Source organism: Triturus cristatus, chromosome 8 (assembly GCF_964204655.1).
Source record: "Triturus cristatus chromosome 8, aTriCri1.1, whole genome shotgun sequence".
Lineage (NCBI taxonomy): Eukaryota > Metazoa > Chordata > Amphibia > Caudata > Salamandridae > Triturus > Triturus cristatus.
In genome coordinates, this window is record NC_140591.1 from 1366488179 (window position 1) to 1366513273 (window position 25095).

Genomic DNA, 25095 nt, shown 5'->3' on the forward strand with positions numbered 1-25095 from the left:
ATCCGCAGAATGTGAAATTAATTGCATCATTAGTATCTTATCTGTTCAGCTGATAGTGAAGCTAGGAAAATATACTGGAAGTGAAAAATAACGAAGATGACAACTAAGGGATCGTTTGCAGTGGCGGTTCCGTCGCTAAGGAGGAGGATCGTTGCCCCACTGCTCTTAAAGCAGTGAAAGAGGGAAAAATAAAATGATAATTACTGAAAGTCTTTATTTTTTTGCGTTGCTGCGGGGCTGGGTTAGGCGGGGAGGGCCTCGGCTGGTGGCTCAGGGAGAAGCAGTGGACTGTGCACACTAAGTGCGCATGTCTGCTTGGCTGGCCGTTTTGCCCGGCCAAGCAGTCATGCGCACTTTGCATATTCCACACCAGGCTGTAACGGACAGCCAGGTAGGGGAATAAGGTCATACAGGCTTCCTGGTGCTCAGACTAAATCGCAATGCAGCATTAGGATTAGATCAGAGAAGTCTGTGTTCCTGGGTGCTTCCAGCATCTTCTTCCAGGCTGGAGTCAGGAAGAGCAGAGAAGCGGAGGAGAGAAGCAGCCAGCGGAAAAGGTGTGTTTAACAAATATATTTCACCCCTCCGCTCCAATTCCCTACTAGCCGCCACTGATGGTTTGAATATTTTATTCTTGATGAATGCAGCTGATGTAGCCTTGGCAGAGTGTCTTAAAAACAAGTAATCCCATAATTACATTTTAACTGGTAATATAGGCTTTATGTATTTCATTCAAAGTTACAGTAAATACATATTTGAAATAACTGAATATTCAGTATTTTAAATGCCACAATTTAAATACCTTTTTAGCTTATGTTTTGTAGGGTCAGGATGGTTTTATTTTTAAGTGATATTTTTGCTACTTTATTTGAAATGTTTAACCATCTTACCTATTGGAACACACAAACTTGATTAAATTATATATATATTTACCAAACTATGACATTATTTGCCACTATCTTGACTAGTGCAGGATTATGTTATTTATCCTGTAAGCATCTATTCATAGCGTGTAGTATTAAAGGAGATGACATAAGGCAAAAGTAAAACTGCTGTCCAATACTTATCTGAACGATCCAGGTCGAAACATTCTCATTAAACACTGGCACTGAACATGTGTTATCTACAGTGAGTGGATATGGCTCTAGTCAAAGAGCAAGTCTTTTACTAGAAACCTTACATAAAATCTATGGCTTTGATGGTAAGTAATACTAAGCTGCTAGTCAGGAATGTGCAGACATTTAGTAAAGCTGAAATAAGGCAGAACATCCAGTGAATTGATCTTTTGAACTGCCAGATGGATGGTCTGTGATGCTCTAGTAGCCATCCAGGCACCTTTATGGATCTTTCGTCAATCTTGTCCAAACAAGTTGACACTGAAATCCAGTTTCCGGTCTCCAAATTCAGTATCAGATCAACTTAGCCATGATTTAAATTAGGAACTTTGTACCATCTACGGCCATAGATACAAGACCTATCTCAGCTTGATTTTAAAGCGGGGTTGCAAGGCATTGACCTGTAGCTAGCCCGGCCAACAGCTTAACATGCTGGCCCTGTAGCTACAGCAGGTTTCTGCTGGTCATAATTGAACCTCCATCTTTGCAGCTGGAAAGGCTATGTAGGTGTTCTTCCTTGTGAGGTTATAACATAGTGATCAACTGGTAGAAGCAATGTATTATAAATCGGGCCCGTAGAAATGACATGGGCAGAGAATTTGGTTTGGAAAAATTAAATGTTATCAGCTGGGGTGAACAGTAAAGGTTTTCTCTCTCTTGAACAAATCTGATGGTGTTCCCAAAAAGACAGAAAAATAGAAAGTAACAGAGCAGAGTTAAGGAAGGCTTGTTGAATATTTTCCAAGCTTAGTCACACACTCGTGCCTGTTGCGGTTGAGTTTTATTGAGCAGTTATACATGGACAACTATTAGCCAGGGTATCTGGTTTATACTGCTATTTCACAAAAAACAATGGTTAGAGAGTGGTTAGTGAAAGTCTATTGAAAGCAAACACACACACAGGACAAAATGTTCGGGGTGATGAGGTACTAAATATATGAAGCTATAATGTAAATATATAATTGTTTAAAAAACGTTCATGTTTATTTTGCAAGACAGAAGAGCATGCAATAACATCTATTTTTTTTATTCAACTTGAGTATGGGGAATAAAGAAAGACATACTGAGAGGTAGTGTCTCTGACAGCCATCTGAGTACCATTTAAGTGCATATGGCCCGAGAAAAACCTCATTCTCTCCTTGGCCATCTCCCAATTACAAGGTTTTAGCAGGGTAGAAGGCAAGGAGGTACTGGAAGACTTGCATACTGCATTGATTATGCAATTACTGCACTCCAAAGTACCTAGCTTTATTTATTCCTAGTCCAGAGAAAGCAAGGAGAACATGTAGTCTAACCTTGGTATAAGAGAGACTAAACACCAGGTTGTGTCGGTAGGAGTGTCCTCAAACTGTCTGGATCACGCTTTAGATACGGAGGGAGTCTAAGAAAACCTTACTGAATTGCCAGTATGCGATCTGAATATCAATTGCTGTGTGAAAGGCACTACGATTGTGATAAGAATATTGTCTTAACCTCTGCTGACTGGACGTCCTTTCTGACTGCTGAGCCATGAATGAGAAATCTACTGGTACGTCAGGTGAGACTTTGCAGATCGAAGGTAACTCTGGAGAGGTATGAAGCCCAGTGGCTTTTGCAATTGAAGGTGTGGTTCAGCCTCAGTATCAGTATGCAGGAATCAGTGGTCCACCTGATAACTCCTTTTCTTGCCCCTCAAAATAGGAAGGGGGGGGGGGGCTTCATCTGATTTACATACTTCCATATATAGATGCAACTCTCCAAGAAACCAGAGTAAGACATTCCTAGCTCCCGTCTCCTTGTTAGAAACAATGAGTTCAAACATTGACAGCTTTTATCAAAGGACAGTCAAAGTCAATGCTCTTTGTCACAGGAGTTCAAAATACAATGACCCAAATAACAGCGCCTTTGTGGATTCATGGGACTTTATCTGTACAGTTGCTGAAACCAACACAGGGCATGCAGCAGGATGAGGTGGCTGTATCTAAGATGGCTGGGCCCACGGAGTAGGTAGGGCACCAGCTGGTGGTGGAGGAATTGTCTAGGTTTAAGGGAACTGACAATGCCTCACAAACGAACATGCTACACCAGCAAATATTTTCCGTCTCATTTTCACAAATTCTTTAAGCTGTACAGCAGGAAGGAAGGGGGCATTTACCTGAATTTTCTGTAGTTTTGTACCTCGAACCTTTAATCAGAAAGAAGTGTTTGGTGATGCCGGTATGAAAAGGTGGGATGCTTGAAGGAAGACCGCTGTGAGTGCTAGCACAACATGCTTTATCTGTGACATTCAAAGGCATTTGAATTATTGACACTCTACTGCTTATGAAGCTCAATATAGTGAGTGCACTCTTTGGGACTGCTTAGCTTGGCTCTGCAATGGGGAATGACACAGAAGTGTATTTCTTTGGGCAAGGAAGTGAAACAAAAATAACGGCCCTCTTTCCCTTGGTGCCTTTGGTGTCCTTCTTTAGCCAAGATTGGGAGCAATGAAATTGTTGTCGGGCTCTAAGCACGACATAAAACACTGATGGTGAAGCAACACTGCCATCTGAGTTTCGCTGACTTGACTTTAAGCAGAAATGTTGCATAAAAATGAGAAATACTCAGCTAGCTCTGTATTTGGCCCTTTGTGGCACGCAAAAATAGAAACCAGCGCCTGGAGGCAGGGGCAAGCTTTATAGACCACGTCAATCAATTTCAAGGTCAATAACGACACAGGCCCAACTTGGCGCCACCCTGGGATCACATCTGCGGAGCTGTAATGTCGTAATTTTAATTACAGAAAATAAATCCACCCAAAAAAAAAAGATTCTATGATATTGTTGAACGTAAAAGGTATGCATTTACTAGAAGAATTGATTGTTTTGTAATTGCATTTATATAGCGCTTACTACCCCTGATGAGGCATCAAAGTGATTTATCGACGATTAATGTGACTACAAAAGCAATCCCTCACAATTAGGAATCTATCTTAATAGATATCCACTTTGTTACTTAACCAAACTCTGATTAATCTACACATTTCAAAATGCTTCTTGTGCAACTTAAAAATAACCTAAACTTTCCAGATGTTTGTAATTTTCAACTAGCCACAAACACAACGATAAGTATTCTGAAACATGACTATTTTATCATTAACCCCATTACAGAAGGAGAGCACTGAGCTGACCTTAATTACCCTCTGAAGACCATTCTTATTCCCGCTGATTACATTGACTCAAGTGTCACCTCTTGTGAAATTGCTCATTATAGTATCAGGAGACCTTATGTGTCACGTAACTCAAACTATCCTGCGTGCACAGAAATAAATTAGACTATAATAAGGACCTTGTTTGTATTACAGTGTAGAAAAGAGATCATTTTAGTCCACTCCCACACATGCATGATATCAAAGTGAGATGCCATATTCCTAAATTTCCAATGCTAAAAAAATGAAACCACGTTGCCAGATGGTATGACTTATGAAGTTCACTAATCATGCCAACATACTCTGTGATTCTTAATGCAAATTTGTATTATGCCACTTCCCACAAGAAATGTTGCCAACCAATCTGCAGAAAAGTGGTTTCCTTAAAATGTCAGGAAAATGAGCAATATGTAACCACCAAACTTTTACATTCTGTAGTTACCTTATGAATGTCTAATTAGGTTTGTGTGGAGTATTCAAATGCAGCGGCAATGCATGTATGTTTGGAAACAGTGTGAATTCAAGAGCAGTCAACATGCATCTAGGAAACAAATGACTACATTTTGAAACCTAAGCATTAGGAGCGACTGACCACTAGCAATAAATTTGAGGCCAGTTGTGGCCATTGGAAGACAAGTCACTTGCAAGATAGTTCAGCTATCTAGCTACTGACCATGAGGCCAAGTCAGGGCACAGAAGTTGCTTCACACTGAGGCGTCCACACTCAACCGTCTTAAAGTTTTGTTCCTCCCCTTTACCCTAGGGAAATCACTTCAAATGACCCCTATAATGGACCAAAGCAGCCCAGTGACATGGTCCAACACAAAACGGTTGGTGGTAGAATTAGCGATTGCAACCCTGTTTCAATATCAGATATGGCAGGCCCTGAGAACAGAAGTTGACTCTACCAAGACGGGGAAACAGGGCGAGACAAGTTTCAAGACAAATTTAATCATACACAACACAAGCATTAGGGAGAATGCCTAGTTTGTACCCATAATAAACTTGTGTCCATAGATATGCACATCAAGTTTAGGTGGTGCGCCAAAGAATAAAGATAAAGTAAGCAAGATAAAGTACTGTAGACATATGTAGCTACTTTATAATTGGGCAATCCTACTAGTGATACTGCAGTGAAATAAGTAAGAGCAATGACCATCTTCCCCAAAGGCAAATCAAGCAGACTCAAAAAAAGTCATAGCATATTTGAGGGTAAGTGCTGAAGTTTACCTTTCAAATTCATCTGAACCACCGCAAGGAATATATTTCTGTCCATTATTCAGCTCCCAGTCTAGCGCCATGAGACACTCAGGTGAAAGTGTGCTTAACAAATCTCCAATACCAATATGTACTGTCTGGCAAGTATGACAGGTTGCCTCATGGCCACTGTGGTTTATTCCAAAACCACGCAAAGTCAATAATGCGGTAAACATGAGAACAACCAATGGCCTCTAATATTCAGAAATCAGATTCTCCTGCATTTCACATCAGAAATAGGTGTGCCTTCCTAAGAACAAATAAGTTGGGAGGGCTAAAAAAAAGAAAAAAAGCCAGCTTGAGTATGCCGAACCTGGCTGAGCGCATCGCCATCTTTTAACGATTCTTCACAAAAGTGAAGATTTAAATTTAGTTCCTTCTTCAATATTTTCATCTTTTGAGTTAGCACATCAGCTTCTCTACTATACCAAGGGAAAAAACATTCGCTTGAACACTGCTGTCTGCGTACTCAAAGTCATTCACCCTCCACTGAACACAACCAACTTTATGAATTGAGTTTGAGGAATAACTTAATTTGCAGATTTATGATGCTAGACATTGTCCCGATGTGAGCACAAGGATAGTACAGTGCAGTTTTCAGACGCTGTTCCAAAGAGAAGTGATCTCATAGGAGTCGTTTATACTGGCTCAGACAGATGCTATTTTCTATACAACATCTTGAGCTTATGCCATTACGTTGGATCAGATAATTACCAAAATACTTGCTACAGCTGAAAATTGTTTTAATAACAGTTACAGAGTAGGAAATTACCTTATAAAGATTAAAGCGATTTGGGAAAAGCTTTCAACTGAGAAATAATCAAGCAATATTCAACATGCTGCATATCTGAAATCCCAAAATTGCCTAAAGTCTGTGCATTAGACTTCTACCATCATTCTGCATACTGATAGGAGGCCTAGTGTTGGATAAAATGGATCAATACGTAGAGGCACGACAATTGCTTCTTTATGCAAACAGTTCTTGTTTGAAGCACTGATTTAAGTTCATGAAGAGCGAGCTACAATATCTTCATATAGATTTTGATCAAAGCTGCTGCAAGTTGGATGTGTAGTCCTGTAATGTTGCAAGTGTATTCTTCTTAACAAATTTATGGATCAGTGAGAAAGAGAAGGTAAGAGGCATAGGCCGTACTGCTGAAATCCATGGAGGCAAATCTGCTTCACTTCTTTCCTCCTTTTCAATTTTCCTAAGCGCGTATATATTTTAAGTATGGCTGCCCTTAGTCTGATGTCTGATTGAGTACTAGGTTTCAATTTTTTCCAGTAATATCTATTTTCTAATTCAGATTGCACATGGTGAATAAAGACAGACCTACTGTGAGGTAGAGTGTCCATCTGGAAGATCTGGCATTTGTTCCCTTTTCTTCCGTTCCCCACCTTTCTTAAAATGTTAATGTGGTAATCAGCATACTTCTTGTTGATGCATATCACAACTAATTTGGGTTTTGGTTGGTGGGTAAATAAAGACTCAGTTGGTGTCCTATTCGAAATAAATTCGATGTAGGAGCTATCTTTACAATTCCAGTAAGTTTCAACAACCCAGAAGATTCTCTCTTAAATGCACAAGAAAACTGCTCGGGAAATCATGCCTATTGTTTTCAATAAAGGCAAAATATTTAGTAAAATAGTTTTACAAAAAGAATGACTTATTATTGTGGTCATGATAAAGAATCAGGCTTACCGTGCAAGAACATCTCTACAATGCACAGATTTATGATCTGTAAAGGTACACTGCAGTGAAAAGGGGGTATGGCAGTGTGTGGGGCTATTCAATATTACAAATACATTTGAACCCTCCCCTCAGACGAACACTACTTTGGACACTGGCTAATCCTAAATGGAGTTACACCTGTTCTGATAGGACCTGCAACATGCACAATTAAAATTAAAAGGTGTTGGCCGATAGCTTAGGGACATTTGTGACATCTGACTTCTAGACATTTAATGTTACGTTTTCACTTTTCAGATTGGTGGGGGGTCTCCATGCTCATGTCAACATCCAGATGTGGGCCTAAATGCTCCCTGATCCTCTACAATGCGGACATCCTAAAGCAGGATTACCATATATCCTGTAATTATCTCATGTATTTTCTGCTTGACTAAATACTTTTTGGGGTTTAAAGCTGTATTTTCTAAACCCCTGGTCATTTATGGATCCATAAAAGCCGAACTAGCAATTAAAACTGGCATTTTGCTATAAAGAGAGTAGCAGCATCCAGTTGCAATACTGGTGACTACAATGTTTTACAAAATGTAGGAATGAGAATGTAATAATTTGATTGAGTAAGGAGACATGTAAACCATCAGTCACGCTGTTCCTCACCCACCGACGAGCTGCCATAATATGAATGGGTAGGCATGCGCCAGAGCCTGAGAGATGGTGTAGGGACATTGAAGAATGGGCACTAGCTGAAAAGATTGATATGAAACTCAGTTAGAGGGATGAGAAGGTAGAGGATGATGTAGAATTATGGAGGGCCTGGAAGACAGGCTTCTGGGGAAGTTTCATTGAGTAATGTATCTACTCACACAGAAAAATAAGCTTCGAGTGGTCATGAGACAGGGTGGAGAGGTAACACATGATTTGGGCAAGATGGCTGCTCTGTTCTACCTAGATTGTTATACTGCTCCTGTGTGGACAGCTGCTGTTGCATGAACTGCTGTGATTCTGTTCTGTGATTCTGTTCTCTTACTGCCAAGCTGTATGCAGTGACGAATGTTCTTTGTAGCATTGATTCCATTGGACTCAAAGGTTTATAAACAAAATGTAGACCAGTTCCCCTTAAGATATACTGCATTGTCCCCCTGGAACCATATATTCCAACCATACCTTTTCTTTAACGTTTTCTATACCCTCTCCACATAGGAAAAAGAAACCACACTGAATAAACGTGTTAATTCTAGTGAGGAGCACGGATACTTGACCTTAATCTGGCTCCTAGTCCCCCTCTTTTTTTGATTCATGAAAGAGAATCTATGTCAGAAAACCTTTAAATAGTGAAGCACAGGAGAGTTGGCAAGAGATCATTAAACACCCAAGCTGATGAACTATCTTGCCCCTGGAGACAAACGGTGGAAGAGAGTGCAGGGTAATGATTTCGTAAGAAGAAAGGATGAAAAAATTGTCAGTGAGGATAACAGAAGAACTTGGAGATTTATCTCACAAAAGACTGGTGCAAGAGCGGAGCCACAACTGAAAGAGTTGTTAGAGACTTCTAAAACAGAAGGACTGTCATGACTAAAAATAAAAATATCATGATTTTGCAGGATTTAGAAGGCAGGCAGCCATGGGTTAGACACAGTCAGCAAGTTTTGTTCATATCTCTAGTTAAAGGATTTAATGATTTCTTTTCAGAGCAGTACCTCGAGGAAAGGTGAGGAGGAGACCAAATAATGAAGCTTCATGTTTTCCCAGTCACCCAGAGAGCTTAAAGCCATTATAAGATGGTCCCCTCTCTTGTGAATGAAAGCACTACTTTGAAATCCAAGTATATGTGATATTTTTAGGTTCCAGGTACTGGCCATCCACCTTCATACATTTCTAACACGAGCAAGCTATATTTAGCATATATTTTTAGTACAGAGGTATTATCATGCGTTAACAGATAACCATGTCGTGTGGCGCATGCACTGTCCCTTAAACTAGGAGCTGACCAACGGCAGACGATCAATCTTGGATGACAAACTTAATGCAGATATTCCATTTGGTAGCTGTGAAAAGCAGAATTTTACTTTAGATGCCAAGTAGGACTATATCAATAAATGGGAACATTGTTTTGTGTTTGTATGGGGGCTTGGCTAAACCTATATAAAGTTAAATTCAGACTGCAGTAGTGAAAAGGCATGATTTAAAGGTGAAATGGTTCAGATGACCCAAGGCATGACAATGTGTGAAGAATGTATGTGTTTGAATGACTGATGTAAGTGATATGGTTCATTAATACGTCAAATGTGGCCATTTTTCCAACACGAAGTATTTTGAAGCATTTACCCCGATGCAATCATTAATCTCGACTACCGACTCAGTAAGTGAAAAGGCAACTTGACTACCTTAGGAGGTCTACCCGAATGAAGAGCCAGTGCTTTGTGAAGCATGTCAGCGAACCAGCCAATCTTTTATGAAACCATGAAACTTTTTCTTTTAACATTGGTAACTCACGAATGGATGGAATTTAATATAAATCAAATGGCTATAATCGAAACGATGACACAGATGTAGTTTTTATTTCACGGCTTAAGTGACTGGTGCTCATTTTCTGATGCAATATACATGCATAGTAATCTTGTGTACTGAATGACTGTTAGCTGGCTGTTCTTCAATATTGTCCCATCGCATTATACTTTGAGAATTATAGGTCAGCAACCACCTTTCTAAAAATACATATAAGGTACATATAAATCATCATGAGAGAAACTGAGTGATACAAAGCACTGTTGGAGAATAAGTGGAAAAAAGGCTGAATGGTTACACAAAAACCCCTTTCATTCAATGATAACACAAGCATAAGTCTCGCCTTTGGGACCTAAAAAGTGTTTAGCCATGCAACAGTTGCATAACTAAATACTTATAATGTCCCAAAAGCAACACCTATTGGCTATGCCAAGCGGCCGCGAAAGTTTAAGTGATCGCGATCCCGATCAAACATCAAAGCGGCCGTGAAAGTGAAAGTAATCGCGGTCAAGCGCGGCGTGCGCGCCCGCGCACGTGCCCTGTACCTCTAGGCTGGCCCGGTAGCACTTTTAGGAGCACTCTCAATAAGTCTCGCCAGACCAGCACATGCGCTGGGTCAGGCGAGACCTAAAAAAAAGTTTGAGGTCCTTAGTTTGTATGGTAACCTATAATTAAAGATGTTTTTACTACAAGTGAGGCATGTTCTGTTCTTGTTACTAGAATCCTATTAACTCAGTTCTTCACCCAACCTAACACCCTCTGCGGAATAAATTAGTGAAAGAAAGCGATTACAAAAACAGACACCAGAACACATCCGACTGCCTCTCGTAAGTGCCGTTTGCATATCAATCGACCTGGAAGCAAAGCCTGGTCAAGCACGAAAAAACTAAAAGGCATAAAACGTCTAAATTACCACTTCGTCAAAAAGTCATGACATTGCAGTGACAGAGTAATTTAGAAACGAAAACAAAATTCTAAGTTAGGTTTTAGATTTCAAATGATACGATTAACAAACCATCTCAATGTATCAAATTGCCATGTTTTGATTTACACAGCTGAAAAATCGTGCTGGAAGATTTTCAAGACTTTAGAGTTTGTTTGCACACAATTCTCAGCAACACTGGTTTAATAATCTATTAAAAAGTTTCCTCATTGCCGTTTAAATCATTAGATTCACCAAGTGACTTTCTTAGCAATAAGTAGTGAAAAGACTGCACATTACAAATTGCCATATCCGCAGTGCACATCTACACTTAACAAAACACACCCAAATCCATGCTCTGGGAGAACATATTTCTTGATAAAATATTAGGTTTTCGGTTTCAGAAATGCCAAATCTATGAAGCATGCTGCTTTGTTGGCAGTGCAAATGTCAAAGGCATGCCAGCAACTTTTCACCGTTCAAAAAGAAAATCTGGCACAATCTAATTTCCAGAGCACACAAAGGCGTTCAGGGACGGCACATCGCATTAGAATGGGATGCTTTATGCCTTCTATTGTGTACCTTCATTTTCAGTGTTGGCCGGAACAGAGTCCCCTCCGAACGGATGCCAGGGTTGAAGGTCATCGAGGTTGAACTCCCCGTCCACCGGAAGCAGTTCTGCTGTGGTTTTGGTCTCAGTCAGAGATGGCATAAGGGCATCGTTCCCATAGCTAATCCTCGGCTCACTGACCATATTTGCCAGGACATCATCTGAGTAACTCTGTTCTTTTTGGAGAAGTTCATCTAGAAGAAAAATAAAACAAGCATTTGCAATGCAACAGGTCTCGCATCAGGTTGAGTAAGAGTTATTGGACTTGTAATTTACTGTTGTTTATTGGTGTTGTTTTGAGTTAGTGTGTATATTGTTTGTGTAAGTACTGGTATTTATGTGTGTTGTAAGTATGTGGTTTTACTATTCTCGTTGCAGCTTGTGAATGGGGAATTTGGTTGCAGAGATAGTTTTTTGCGATAGTGTTGCTAATATAGGTTTATAAAAGGCTTTAGGATAGTAAGCAATCTATTCCAAGCAAAAATACTAGTGTAATAATTTGCAGAGCATGTGGGGAGCTGGGGAATTTGCTTGCAGACATAGCAATGACTTATTATGCACGCATGTCCATGAGGGCTTTCTTCACCTTACTGCTGTGTGTGGGGTTGAATAGTTGTAATGATGTAAAGAAGTGGTAGTAGGCATTCCCTACATACACATTGGTTTTCTATATGTACTTTTAAACGTGATAGGACATTTTTTTTCTTCATAAATACCTTACAAAATCTGTGCAATAACTGCTATACATACAGAGAGATTTTACAAAATTAATAGGCTTTCCCATAAAAAACTGTAGGTTAAATAGTACGATAGGTGACCGTTGGGCTTATTTAGTGAATGCCACTTATAACAATAAATAGTAACATTGATAGCGATGTGGGGCCTAGATTGGCTCTATTCGGTTGTCTTTAGAGGGTGGTGTCCTTGTATGCCGGCGAGTTTAGGATGAGATGCATGGATAATGTGGCCCGAGAGGGGCGTGCAGCCACGGCTATGGAGTGAGGAGGAGAATTTGCGAGACCACTGGAGAGGCTCTGCAGGGGCTGATGAGGTTATTGGCAGTTCCGTGGGTAGTAGGGAGCCTGTGGGGGGTGAGAGGGGGCCCGGTGTGAGCGTATGAAAGATTTGCTAGGGCTAACAGATTGCCGAGGGTGTTGCGTTGCATTTGGCACATGTGATTTTCTCGGTAAGCTTTGGTGGGTGGCGGTCCACTGAGTGTGTTTAGGGGGCACACGTGTGATATGGTGGGCAGCTTGTAGTTTTATAACTGGAGGGGAGGTGAGCATAAGTGTTCGCGCATAGCGGGGTGTTGTTTAGCATTGGAGCAGCAGCTAAGGAGGTAAGGCCCTGCAAAATGATGGAAAGTGAGTGTGTGGCTCCATGGCGGGCAGAGTTTTGAGACGTGTGCTTAATGTGCAGCGGAGTCCTTTTTCCTGTGCTTGCGGAAGCGGTGTTGCTGAGCGTTTGATACACTTGTGCCGTTAATTAGTGCGGTGGCTCGGACTGCGTGAGTGAGGTGGAAAACAGTAAGAGTTCGTCGGCAGATGGGAGGTCTGGTGGGCGAGTTAAGTATGAGATGGGCGTTTTGTAATAAGTATCGGTAACATATTTAGTGCTTATGGCGCTGTGCATAGGTAGCTGCAGGGTAAAAGGATGCAATTATATGGGTGTACGGTAGAGTGGGGAAAAGGGGGGAAGAAGGAAAGGGCAAACAGGGGGAAACTTAGATAAAAAAGCTGTGATATGAAAGCGTAAAGTAATGGTCACTATTTTTTTTACATGTAGTGCGTTTGTGCTGTATGTAAGGTGCTAGCGTACAGTTTACTTATGTTGAGTTTAGGATGAGGCGCATGGATAATGGGGCGTGAGGGGGGAATGAAGCCAGGGCTAGGGAGTAAGGAGACGACGCTGGTAGAGTATTGGAGAGGCTCTGGGTTGATGAGGCTATTGGCAGCAGGCAACCTCTGGGGGTTGAGTGGGGTCCCGGGAGTTAGCCTATTGAAGATTTTCTAGAGCTTAATATTCCCGGGGGAGTTGGGTTGCAACTGGCACATCTGATCCACCCGGTGAGCTTTGTTGGGGGCAGTGGACTGAGTATTTGGGGGTACACGTATGATATGGTGGTTAGCCTGCACTTTTATAACCGGGGTGAGGTGAACGGAGGGTTGGGGCCTGGCGGCCGAGTTGATTAGCAGCGGAGCAGTAGGTAAGGAGGCAAGGCCTTGCATAATGGTGGAAAGGGAGTGTGTGGCCCCATGGCATGCAGAGTTTTGGGACGTGTGCTTAGCGTGCAGCAGAGTCATTTTTCATGTGCTTGCGGAATCGGTGTTGCTGAGCGTTTGATACATTTGTGCCGTTAATTAGTGCGCCGGCTCGGACTGCGTGAGTGAGTTGGAAAACAGCAAGAGTTTGCCAGCAGATGGGAGGCCCGGTGAGGGAGTAGGTTATGGAACGGCGCTATTGTGTGTTGAGGCGGCACTTAGTAGCGTGCAAAACAGGGAAAAAGGGGTAAAGGGCATGTGTAGGGGCATGCACAACAGGAAAAAAAGTGTTAAAGAGCATGTGTGCGGGCATGTATTGTTGTGGAAGGGTGGTGGATAATAAAAGCAGAAGGGGCCTGATGGAGGGAGAAAAGGAAGAAGCGAATGATGAAGAGCAAAAGTAAATACCAGCGGCAGTTAATAGAGCAAGAAGCAAGAGGGGCTTGATAAAGATAGGGAGGGAGCGAGCGACCAGCAGTTGGGCGAACGCCACAAGCTGAACGCATGCATATCTCCTGTGCCGCGTGCGCTAGTGTTAAAGAGCATGTGCAGGGGGCATGTATTGTTGCTGAAGGGTGGTGTATAACAAAAGCAGAAGGGGCCTGATGGAGGGAGGAAAGGAAGAAGCGAGAGATGAAGAGCGAAAGCAAATACCAGCGGCGGTTAATAGAGCAAGAGGGACTTGGTAAAAACAGGGAGGGAGCGAGCGACCAACCAGGAGTTGGGCTAACGACGCGAGCTGAACGCGTGCATATATCCTGTCCTGCGTGCGTGCAGACAGGGAGGGAGAGTGGGAGCGAGTGAGCCGAGCCGTTTGCGTGCACATCTCCTGTCCTCCGTATGAGGACATCTGCTGTCTCTTCTGCTAACTCCGTCAGCCGTACACGTGCACATCTCCTGCCTTCCGTACACGTGCATATGTACTGTCCCCCTTCGGCAAATCAATCAACAATAAATCTCGTCAAGGCGAGCACCACATGCGCTGTGTCGCTAGGCGAGATCTAACAATACCTTGGCTTAGTGCACGAGGGCAAGTGGCCATAACACATGAGCGACAAACAATTCAAGATGGAGCACAGGCTTATTGGAAGTGGGATCTTAAGATTCTGTCCTTTGCACACTAGGTCCTAACATTCTATTAACCATATTGAGGTAAAACAGTACATTACAAATCTGTGTGCTACATAAAAAAAAATAAAAAAAAAATTCTTGAATACACCAGGGATGACTGTACAGAGTGGAGATTAATCTGTAAAGCATACATCTATAATAACACATTTCCTATACCTTATGTTACAGCATTGCTTTAATATCGACACAAAACAAAGGATGTGATTTGTCGATTAGAAGGATTAACTAATGAACAAGAGTGTTACTTTAAATGCCTGCTTTCGCTAATAGCGAGCAGTCACCAGGGTTGACTCCCAAATGTTGAGGTAGCTTCGGCCTGAAAAATCCATGTCTACATGGAGCACACAACAACGCTAACAACACACATTGGCCAAGCCAACAGGTCTCGCCTATGCATGAGCTATTGGCTTTGCCCGTATGGTTTAGGCATGTTGTCCACCAGCGTGACTGCTGTTTAGCATGGCTAAAAGTTAGTGGGGTAAAGGAGAGTGGCGTGGAGAGGAGACAAGAGTGTCGCAGAGGAGACAAGAGTGTCGCAGAGGAGACAAGAGTGTCGCAGAGGAGACAAGAGTGTCGCAGAGGAGACAAGAGTGTCGCAGAGGAGACAAGAGTGTCGCAGAGGAGACAAGAGTGTCGCAGAGGAGACAAGAGTGTCGCAGAGGAGACAAGAGTGTCGCAGAGGAGACAAGAGTGTCGCAGAGGAGACAAGAGTGTCGCAGAGGAGACAAGAGTGTCGCAGAGGAGACAAGAGTGTCGCAGAGGAGACAAGAGTGTCGCAGAGGAGACAAGAGTGTCGCAGAGGAGACAAGAGTGTCGCAGAGGAGACAAGAGTGTCGCAGAGGAGACAAGAGTGTCGCAGAGGAGACAAGAGTGTCGCAGAGGAGACAAGAGTGTCGCAGAGGAGACAAGAGTGTCGCAGAGGAGACAAGAGTGTCGCAGAGGAGACAAGAGTGTCGCAGAGGAGACAAGAGTGGCGCAGAGGAGACAAGAGTGGCGCAGAGGAGACAAGAGTGGCGCAGAGGAGACAAGAGTGGCGCAGAGGAGACAAGAGTGGCGCAGAGGAGACAAGAGTGGCGCAGAGGAGACAAGAGTGGCGCAGAGGAGACAAGAGTGGCGCAGAGGAGACAAGAGTGGCGCAGAGGAGACAAGAGTGGCGCAGAGGAGACAAGAGTGGCGCAGAGGAGACAAGAGTGGCGCAGAGGAGACAAGAGTGGCGCAGAGGAGACAAGAGTGGCGCAGAGGAGACAAGAGTGGCGCAGAGGAGACAAGAGTGGCGCAGAGGAGACAAGAGTGGCGCAGAGGAGACAAGAGTGGCGCAGAGGAGACAAGAGTGGCGCAGAGGAGACAAGAGTGGCGCAGAGGAGACAAGATTGGCGCAGAGGAGACAAGAGTGGCGCAGAGGAGAAAAGAGTGGCGCAGAGGAGAAAAGAGTGGCGCAGAGGAGAAAAGAGTGGCGCAGAGGAGAAAAGAGTGGCGCAGAGGAGAAAAGAGTGGCGCAGAGGAGAAAAGAGTGGCGCAGAGGAGAAAAGAGTGGCGCAGAGGAGAAAAGAGTGGCGCAGAGGAGAAAAGAGTGGCGCAGAGGAGAAAAGAGTGGCGCAGAGTAGAAAAGAGTGGCGCAGAAAAAAGTGCAGTGACAGGGCAACGGTTTAGAGTCGCACAGTGCAGAGTGCAGTGACAGGGCAATGGTTTAGAGTGGCTTCGCGTGCAGTGGTGCAGAGTAAAGTGGCACAGAGTGCAGCTTGGCAGTGCGTTGCGCAGAATAGAGTCGTGCAGCAGAGTAGAATAGTGGTGTAGAGTGCAGTAGTTGCCGTGGAGTGCAGTTATGTAGAATGCATTGGTTTTGAGTAAAGTGGTGTTTAGTGCATTGACACTGGGTGCAGTAGTTTGGCGCAGAGGGTAGTGTTGTGGAGTGGTGTCAAGTGGCACAGCATAGAGTGCAGGAGAAGAAAGTGCAGTGCTGCAGAGCAGACTGTTGCAGAGTGCAGTAGTGCATAGTAGCGTGGCAGAGAGTTCATTAACATTGAGTGCAGTGGTGTAGAGTGGTGCAGAGTAGAGTGGAATAGAGAGCAGTCTCGTAGAGTGTAGTAGTTTAAAGTAAAGTGGTGTGTAGAGCACTGGCTTTGAGTGCAGTGATTTAGAGTAGAGTGACAAAGTGTAGTGGCAGAGTGGTGCGGAGTAGAGTGCAGTGGAGTAGAATTCAGTGGCAGAGTGCAGTCTTGCAGAGTAGACTGTTGTAGATTGCAGTGGTGTATAGTAGAGTGGTGTAGAGAGCAGTGGCATAGAGAAGTAGTGAACAGTGGTTCAGAGTAGAATGGAGTGGCGTAGAGTGCTGTGGCATAAAGTGTTGCAGAGTATAGTGGCATAAAATTCAGTGGTGCAGAGTAGATTGGTGTGAAGTGATGCAGAGTAGAGTACCGTGGGGCAGAGCAGAAGAGTGCAGAGCGGAGGGGGCGCAGAGCGGATTAGAGGGGCATACAGTGGATTGGCATAGAGTGCACTGGCATACAAATGAGTGATACAGAGTAGAGTGCATTGGTGTAGAATGCAGTGTTGCAGAGTAGAATGACAGAGTGGATTGCCACAGAGTGAAGTGGTGTAGAGTGCAGTGGCGAAAAGTGTAGTAGTGCATAATAGAGTAGTGTGCGGTAGAGCGCACTGGGAGAGTAGAGAGGAGTGCAGTGGTGCAGAGTGGAGTGGCATAGTGTGGAGGGGTGCAGAGTGGAGTGGCGTAGAGTGGAATATGCATGGTATTGTACCACTTCCATTACAGACAACACATCTTCTACTGAAGTGACCATTACAAACAGTTTTAATGATAAAAGTATACAGAGCACAAAGCGTAGAAATTTCACCACCTAGTGTATTGATCTGTTTTGATTGTATTAAAGTATTTGTTTCCACCACACTTAAGAATTACCAACAAAATATGCTTCATTTGTACTTTTATAATTCTGATAAATTCTGAAATATTTGCACAGTTCATTTAAAGACATTTAAATTTTGTTGCATGCTAGAAAAAATATAACATTGTAATCCTTCCTCAAGCACTTCCCTGGTAGCCAGCATGATTGTCTAGTCGCATAAATCCTCTAACTTTGAAGTCAGAAAAATAAAATTAAACGCCAAGCTCCCTGGAAGATAGACTGATGTGACCTCGGTCTTTGAATCCATAGTAAATGTGACAAGATATGAACAAGATTTAAAGGCCTCTTTACAGAAATCCAGTACTGGTGGAAGAATACAGTAAAGAGAGATTGGGCACGGGAAGAGAAACTCAAGCTGGACAACCTAAAACAAATACAGCCAGCAAACAGAACGCAAGCACATGTGAGTAACAAACCACAAAGCCAATGGTAAGCAATGGGTGGAATGCATTCCCAGGAAAGCTTTCCGAATGTCCCCAAGATGTCACTAGCAAAACAAACAGCTACACTGTCTTGTAGGATTCTACCTAAAAATGGCAAAATTGTTAAGGGAAGTTTCCTATTGAATGGTGAATTGTTCTTACAACTTTGAGGCACAGTGGTGGGTTGTGTGTTAAACTCGCTTATCTCAGTAAGGGTTTTTTGAATCCACACATGGATTGGATGAAAACTGATTAAATCAACAAACATATCTAAGAGTAGATGAGAAATACAGATGATTTACATATTGTCTTTAATCTGCGTGTGAAATATTTACAAGTATATAACTGAAATTAATGATAAAAAAATTTGCCTATCCAATTAAATATGAGATGGACCGAAAAATCTGAGTAAGGTTAAAAGGGAAGAATTACAAACCATGAAAAAAGATACATTACAATATTAATTTATTTTGAGGTTTTTTTTTGCACTACTTTTATCGTTTAAGTTACTTCAGAGTTTAAGAGAAACACAGACAAAGAAAGTGTGAGGAAGGTCCTTATGATGAATACTACTACACCAGGTGGAAGTGGGGTTTAGCTGAAAGCACTGCAGAACAGTTCTCTATTCTTGTCCTTCATTTCAGGCTTTTAATTTAGATTATCTGTTCTGCCAAGCATGAAGGACCAGGGTTACCTTGGCTGAACATTTGCTCAGCAGCCACCAATGAACAGCAAAGGAGGTCTAACTCCTTAAGATCACACACCAGGAACTACAAATCAGAACACTTGGGAATAGCTCACTTCAGGGAACTAGGTACTCCATAAAGAATGATTTAGAGACAAACACCTTCAGAGGGAGGGGGCTGAATAAGTGCAGCTTGTGGGGCAGTAAGCCTCGGCTATGAAGCTGCTGCAAGGGCTGGAGAAGCTGCTTCTCATGCTGACAGATCTATACTAGCTACAAGCTGACTGTGTGCAGTAAAGACCTACTTTACCACTTTCTTCTTTTTTTAGCATAGTGCAATACACTGAAGAGCGACGGCGTGCTTTAAAACAAAGAATACTGGAGTATGAACACGCACAAATCTAGGGGGAGGGAGGGGGGGGGGAGATATAGATATACACACAATAGCAAAGCAGGTACGCCCTCTAGATATTTGTGTGTGTTATCAGTAAAACACTAGATAATTTTAAATATTTATACATTTTTTAATAAGAAGGGATTGAAGATGTATAGAAAGTAGCAGTAAAATAGTAAGGTACACTGTATACATTTATAATAAGCAGCATGGTGTGAAGGTATGGCTAGCACATGCAGGGGACATGAAGCACACTATTTACTGTAACTATTTACAGAGATAAGTCGGGTACTCCCAATGGTAACCCCACCCTAAAATTACCATGAAGTGATAATATAAAGGGTGGGGGAGAAACAGTACTAGACCTCACAGCAATAACATGACTTGGAAGATAAAGTAAAATAGCAACAATTAGAACACCACGCAATCCTACAATTATGCAGGTGTCCTAGAGAGCTACTTCTCTTCAGGTTGTGCAACACCATAATCTACATATTCGATACCATCTGGGACATACCACTACCTCTTACACAGCCCTCACAGACCCATCTTCCATACCAGATGACAAAAAGTCCCACCCTGAGTTCCATATCCTGCCATCAGATGTCAGCACAGCATTCTTTAATAGCTACACCAACTTAAGTGACTCGCAGAACTTCCACTACTTTTCTCTTCCTGTGGGAAGCCAACTTCAATTCCCTCGTACACTTGGCCTTACATGCATTAAAATGGACTTTTTTTTTTTTTTTCTACAACTCAACTTTTCTCTTCGTCCATCTATCTTGAACGGGTACTTCCACCCACCATTTTCTGTAATCCATCCAGCCTGGACCAAAGCTTCTGCAGTGAACAACTCCACTGAACAGCTCGAAGAGAGTCAGCCCAGTGGAGTCATGAGGAGAAAGCCCATAAGCCAGAATTTCACACAGCCCATTGTTTCCAGTTTAACCGACAAGTTTTGACGGAATAGAGGCTCTTCAATGTACAACTTAACCTCTCTGACATTCCATTACTTTTGGGATGGTGGAGAGCACTTATCTTGAGAATAATCCTGAATTCAGTGAAATATTTATCCATTTCCCTTGAGTAGAACTGTCTAACACGGTCAATCGAGGCACTTTTATGGTAACTTACCCTCTGAAAAACTTCACACAAATTGCTTTACTCTTGAACTGACATCACTCAAGCACCTTACCTCTGGCACTTTCAACTTTAATGTCAAAACCTGGCCACCAGAAGCCCAATCTTAACCTTTTCTTAGTTTTCGCTACAGCTAGGTGTCCCATATAGGAAAACACTAGGCTTCATTTTCTCAGAGAGAATCAGCTGGAATCAATATTTCACCTCTGAAGACAAAACCACCTGACAGCTCAGAAGGACTCACTCCCCAGCAGCAACCGTGGCTTCTCCTTCCACCTTCACAGCAGAACTCAGCACACCTCTTGCACCAGCTTGTCTGTGGCCGTTTCATCTTCCTCTTCCGAAATGAGATACATGTGACTAAACACATTTTCTTGCACCCAAACAAAAATCCTCCTCTGTCTTAGCCAACTCAGGCACACTAAATATGACAAGCAGTCAGATGCACAATTTCTTACTCCAGGGATGTAATGAGCTATGTGGTTGTACACTAAGTCCAATAACCAATTTCCGGATGCATGCTGATAGTGCATCCAATCCTTCCTTCTCCAAAATCTCATCTCTACAAATCTTTCATCTCATAAAAAGTTACAGACACTGGCATTTGGATCTAGAGGTCTGAACTCGAGAAGGAGAGGCCCCTGGCAGTGAGTTGGGCCATTGACAAGTTTTGTAGATTTCTTAGATACTTGCTTGCGGTCCCGGTTAGCGTCTACTTTTAATTGCCACTCGGAGCTAGGTATATCTTATATAGCGGATGTCATTGCCATTCAACCAATTCTCCTCTGGCATCATATTTGGACTTCAGAGAGGACAATTTTAAATCGTCAAATGATTTCTGATTGCTGTGGGTTAGATGGGGCGTCGCATAGAAGTTGGCTCAGGTATGTCAAGGAATTCTTTTGTAAATTAGGACATCAAGAATATTTTGATAACCCCAATACCTGGACTAAAGCAAATAGGAAAGTTTTTTAACTTGGCTGTTTGTATTTAATCTAATATTTTCTAGATACTGCAGAGATATTAAAAATCTCTGTTCTGGCCCATCAAAACATCCTGACCACTTTCAAGATGCAGTCGTATTTAACTTTTATATCTTCTGACTTCGAAAGATTAACACGTTTCAGGATAGGCATTGTCCATAGGTCGCTCAGTTTTTCAGCAATTAACGATTGGTCTAGGCAGCTGTCTAATTGCCCATGTGATGATTTGTCAGCACAATCCACCATGCATGTTTTATTCTTTTGTAAATTTTACACAGTCCAGATGAAAAGGTGGATTCTTCCGAAGCTTAGAACACTAGGAATGCGACAATGCCGTCCTGCATTCATAGTCCTGCAATCCCTTGGGGAAGAGTTTGTAATTTTATCTGTTTCGTTGTTCCTAAAGTCTGTTTTTAAGTGTAGAAAAACTATCTTGATGTAAGATTTTTCACTGTATAACTTATCCCATAATTTTGTGGTTTTTCATCTTTCTGTAACATGCGATTTTATCGTTTAAAAAAAATATGCTTTTATGATTATTTTTAATCGAATAAAGCTTAACTGACTGACAGTGAATATATATATATATATATATATATATATATATATATTAAATACAAATAAATACATATATTTACTGAAAAAAACATAAGTTTCAGAGCTGATCTATTATCTGCTCATCATTAAAGGGTCAGATTTGCAAGCTCCTGCCAATTTCTTCTACAGACTCATTATAAATACCCTTGAGCTCCCTTACCAAAATAGTAACTCTCCATTATCATACTCCTGCATGGTAGACGGGGAAGATTCAGTTTTTCCAAGTATACTTCAAATTTCTGGAGCCCCCTCACATCTTCATGAGCTAATTTAGGAATATTGTCTAGAACTTCCTGGTCCTCAACCTCTAGACAATGCAAAAGCAGTGGCTATTTGTGCTCTGCACCAAAATTTGTTATGCACTCCCTGGTGTAATTTTTAAACACGTTTTTCCAGTTTCCCCACTGGGTGGGTAGGTCTCCCAAACAGCTCAAGAAGATAAAGGGTGGATATACATTCTGCATATTGTAAGATACCTGGCAAACCTCACCCTGAGCACACTCATCCAAAAAGTGCCAATACCTTGCATCCAAACTAGAATTTCCGTAAATTCAGAGCTCCGCAGTATTAATATGAGGGAGGCCTCCCGACCACAATATAATGCAAACCGTGAACTTAAAAGGAGTCTAACCTTGGTTCAGGAATGTATAACTCTATACAGACAGCCCTCAAATTCAAAATAAAACCACTTCATTCAGAAATGAGTAGCTGTAGGCAGACTGTAGAATATATGTGCACATCATTTATTTTCATCAACCTCCCGAAATACTTCCTGTACTGTAAAAGAGAGAGTCCAAGGTGTTTGCGTGCACTCACTCTTAAATGTCTGTAAATGAAGGTCTAGTCTCAATCGCTGCAAAGGATTTTAATCTATAGGATATACTTGTCACCATAAAAAAGTTCAACATTTCAGTTACCAGGTTGACTGACCAATGTTCAGTTATGACTCCAAAGACTTCTAAACTATCGCAATCTGGTGTGTATCACCATGAACGGTGCAGACAGATAGGCTGCTTCCCAGTCGAAGACATTTTTTAAAAGGTGTGCCAATCAAAGTGAACAGTGTGGGAAGGAGGAATGCTTTTTAGAAAGAGTACTTCCTCAAAGGTGTGCCAGTTACCGTCTTTGAAACGAGTGCAACATCCCCCAAACATTTTAGTCACACCAGTTACTTTCTTTTCCCATGCCAATGCATGTGGTTGCTGCCCTTTGCACACACTTAAGGAGCAAAACTAACTCCTCCGACAGGAAAGCTTTGCAAAGTACCTGTCTCACTGGCACACCTTCACAATGCATCCACTGTGAAGCTATTTCTCGCACTCTGTATCTCTTTGCTCTGGGCATGTGATGTCCTTCGAGCTTTAGTGTGAAAACAGTTCAGCACAGTCGCTTCGCAACTCCAACTTGTTTATGCTTGTGGAATGCGCAATGTGGCCTTCCGCTCCACTATACTTAACCCTTGATGGGCCAATTCGAAAGCAGCAAATCCTCATACTTCATTTGCTTCCACAGGTTGCATAGTTGATTAGAAGCCTTTTCATTTACTGACCCGATCTCCCATCGTTCTCAGATAGTGTACTGTTCATTTACAATGGCCTGAGAGTTTCTCTTTCTGATGTTGTTTCTCAAACCATTCACAGCTTTCAGCAGTAAAAAATTACAATAGACGTGTTGGGGTAGGTCCCTCTTGCTCGTTGCCAGTGTAGAGAAGAAGGTACAGGTCAAAATAAGCTAAGTGAGGTACGATTAATATAATTCGCAACACAGTCACAGTCATTTGCAAAGGATTCAAAAAGGTACTCTTAAATCCTATCCACATTCTAAGATCCAGGCTGGAATGGGTGATGAATAGGCATGCAAGCCAGGCACCACACTATCCAGTGTGAAGCCAAGGAATTGGCTGATTTCACAATCTTGGGGTAAGCTATTTAAGACTGGGAGATTAGTCATCTACTTAGGACGGATGAACTCAGATGTTAGGTGATAATAGGAGAAATACAGTCTTTTGATGATTAGGTTTAAGTTTGGACTCAGAGCCATGAGCTTATTCCTAGTAAGCACTAGGGTAGAGTTGAAATGTCTTCTATGCAATCAATCTATAGCTGCACATTGTGTGAATGCTGGTGAAAGGCAATACCACCATTGGAGAATATCGGAATCTCTCACCAAGATGTTCAATATGGAAGCTGAATAATAGGGTGATTTGAGGACGAGGTGTTGGATAGATCCTTAAGGTACTCCAAAGGGAACTGCTATCAGTTTTAATGTGTTGTGTTACACACGCATGGTTTGAGCCAGTTCAGTAGAGTGCCAGTAATGCCAATCCTATTGAATAAATTATGTAGGAGAATGTTGTCATCAAGTGTACTGAAAGCTGTAGACAGGCCAAAGAGTACTAGCATGCAAAGAGTTACCTATGATCTTGAGAATGGACATTTCTGTGCTGCAGCCAGATGTCAAATTAGATTGATTAAGTCACTGTTACTGTTTTTTTCCCCATTGAGTCCAATTGAGTGGCTACACGTTTCCTATTACCATGGCTGCGAAGGGTAACACTGGAGTGTGTCTGTAGTTTTCAGGGTTGCCAGGGTCAGTGTTCAAATTTGTTTTAACAGAGGGCAAACATGACCCACTTTTAGCACCTATGTAAGAGTGCCATGTGCAACCATGGGATTTATGACTGGCAGTAATATAGGTATGAGGACATTAGCATGTTTATTTGCAAAGGAAGAGGTTAGTGAAGTGGGGCCAAGTCTTAGTGTTTGCAATGTTTTTTTGTTGTTGCAAGTCAAATTCTGAAACGGGACTAAAGGAGGACCAAGACACTGATGGATCTTTTCTGGTGAGAAGAATTTACTCACAATCTGGCTGGACTGCACAGCAGCCAATGTCGTTTGACTGCTTGACTTCGAGTCAAGTGTTTGGCTAGGTCATTGCAGTTAGGCACTTCAGGTGGAGATGCATGGCTTCATGCGCTTGGTCATGGGTGATTTTTGGTCATGTATGGTTCTAAAAAGTTTCCTGGGCTGGTTTTAGCATTTGGTTGTAGGAGGCTGAAAATGGAGGACGGCTTTTATGTTTTATTTCCTTATGTAGGAATAGGAATTTGTAGATAGAAAGGGGGTGTTCACCATCTCATGGGAATGTGGGCTCTTTCTCAGACTGTTAATCGTCTTCTTGAACCAGAGATTTGACTTTATTTGGATATTTGTACTTATTTTTTGCTGAAGCAAGATTATTAAATATGGTGGGTAATTTATCATTGTGTTGTAAATTGGCAGCGATTGGATTAGCAT

At 42.2% G+C, this 25095-nt stretch overlaps 1 protein-coding gene across 4 annotated transcripts in view; it reads right to left on the reverse strand.

Annotated features, from left to right (window-relative positions):
* APP (amyloid beta precursor protein) overlaps nucleotides 1-25095 on the reverse strand; it is a 522694-nt gene that overhangs the window by 52564 nt on the left and 445035 nt on the right. For all 4 annotated transcript variants that reach the window (XM_085623075.1, XM_085623077.1, XM_085623076.1 and 1 more), the window contains one exon: nucleotides 11235-11456. In XM_085623075.1, the coding sequence (XP_085479201.1) occupies nucleotides 11235-11456 (222 nt within the window). The remainder of the gene's footprint in view (nucleotides 1-11234; nucleotides 11457-25095) is intronic.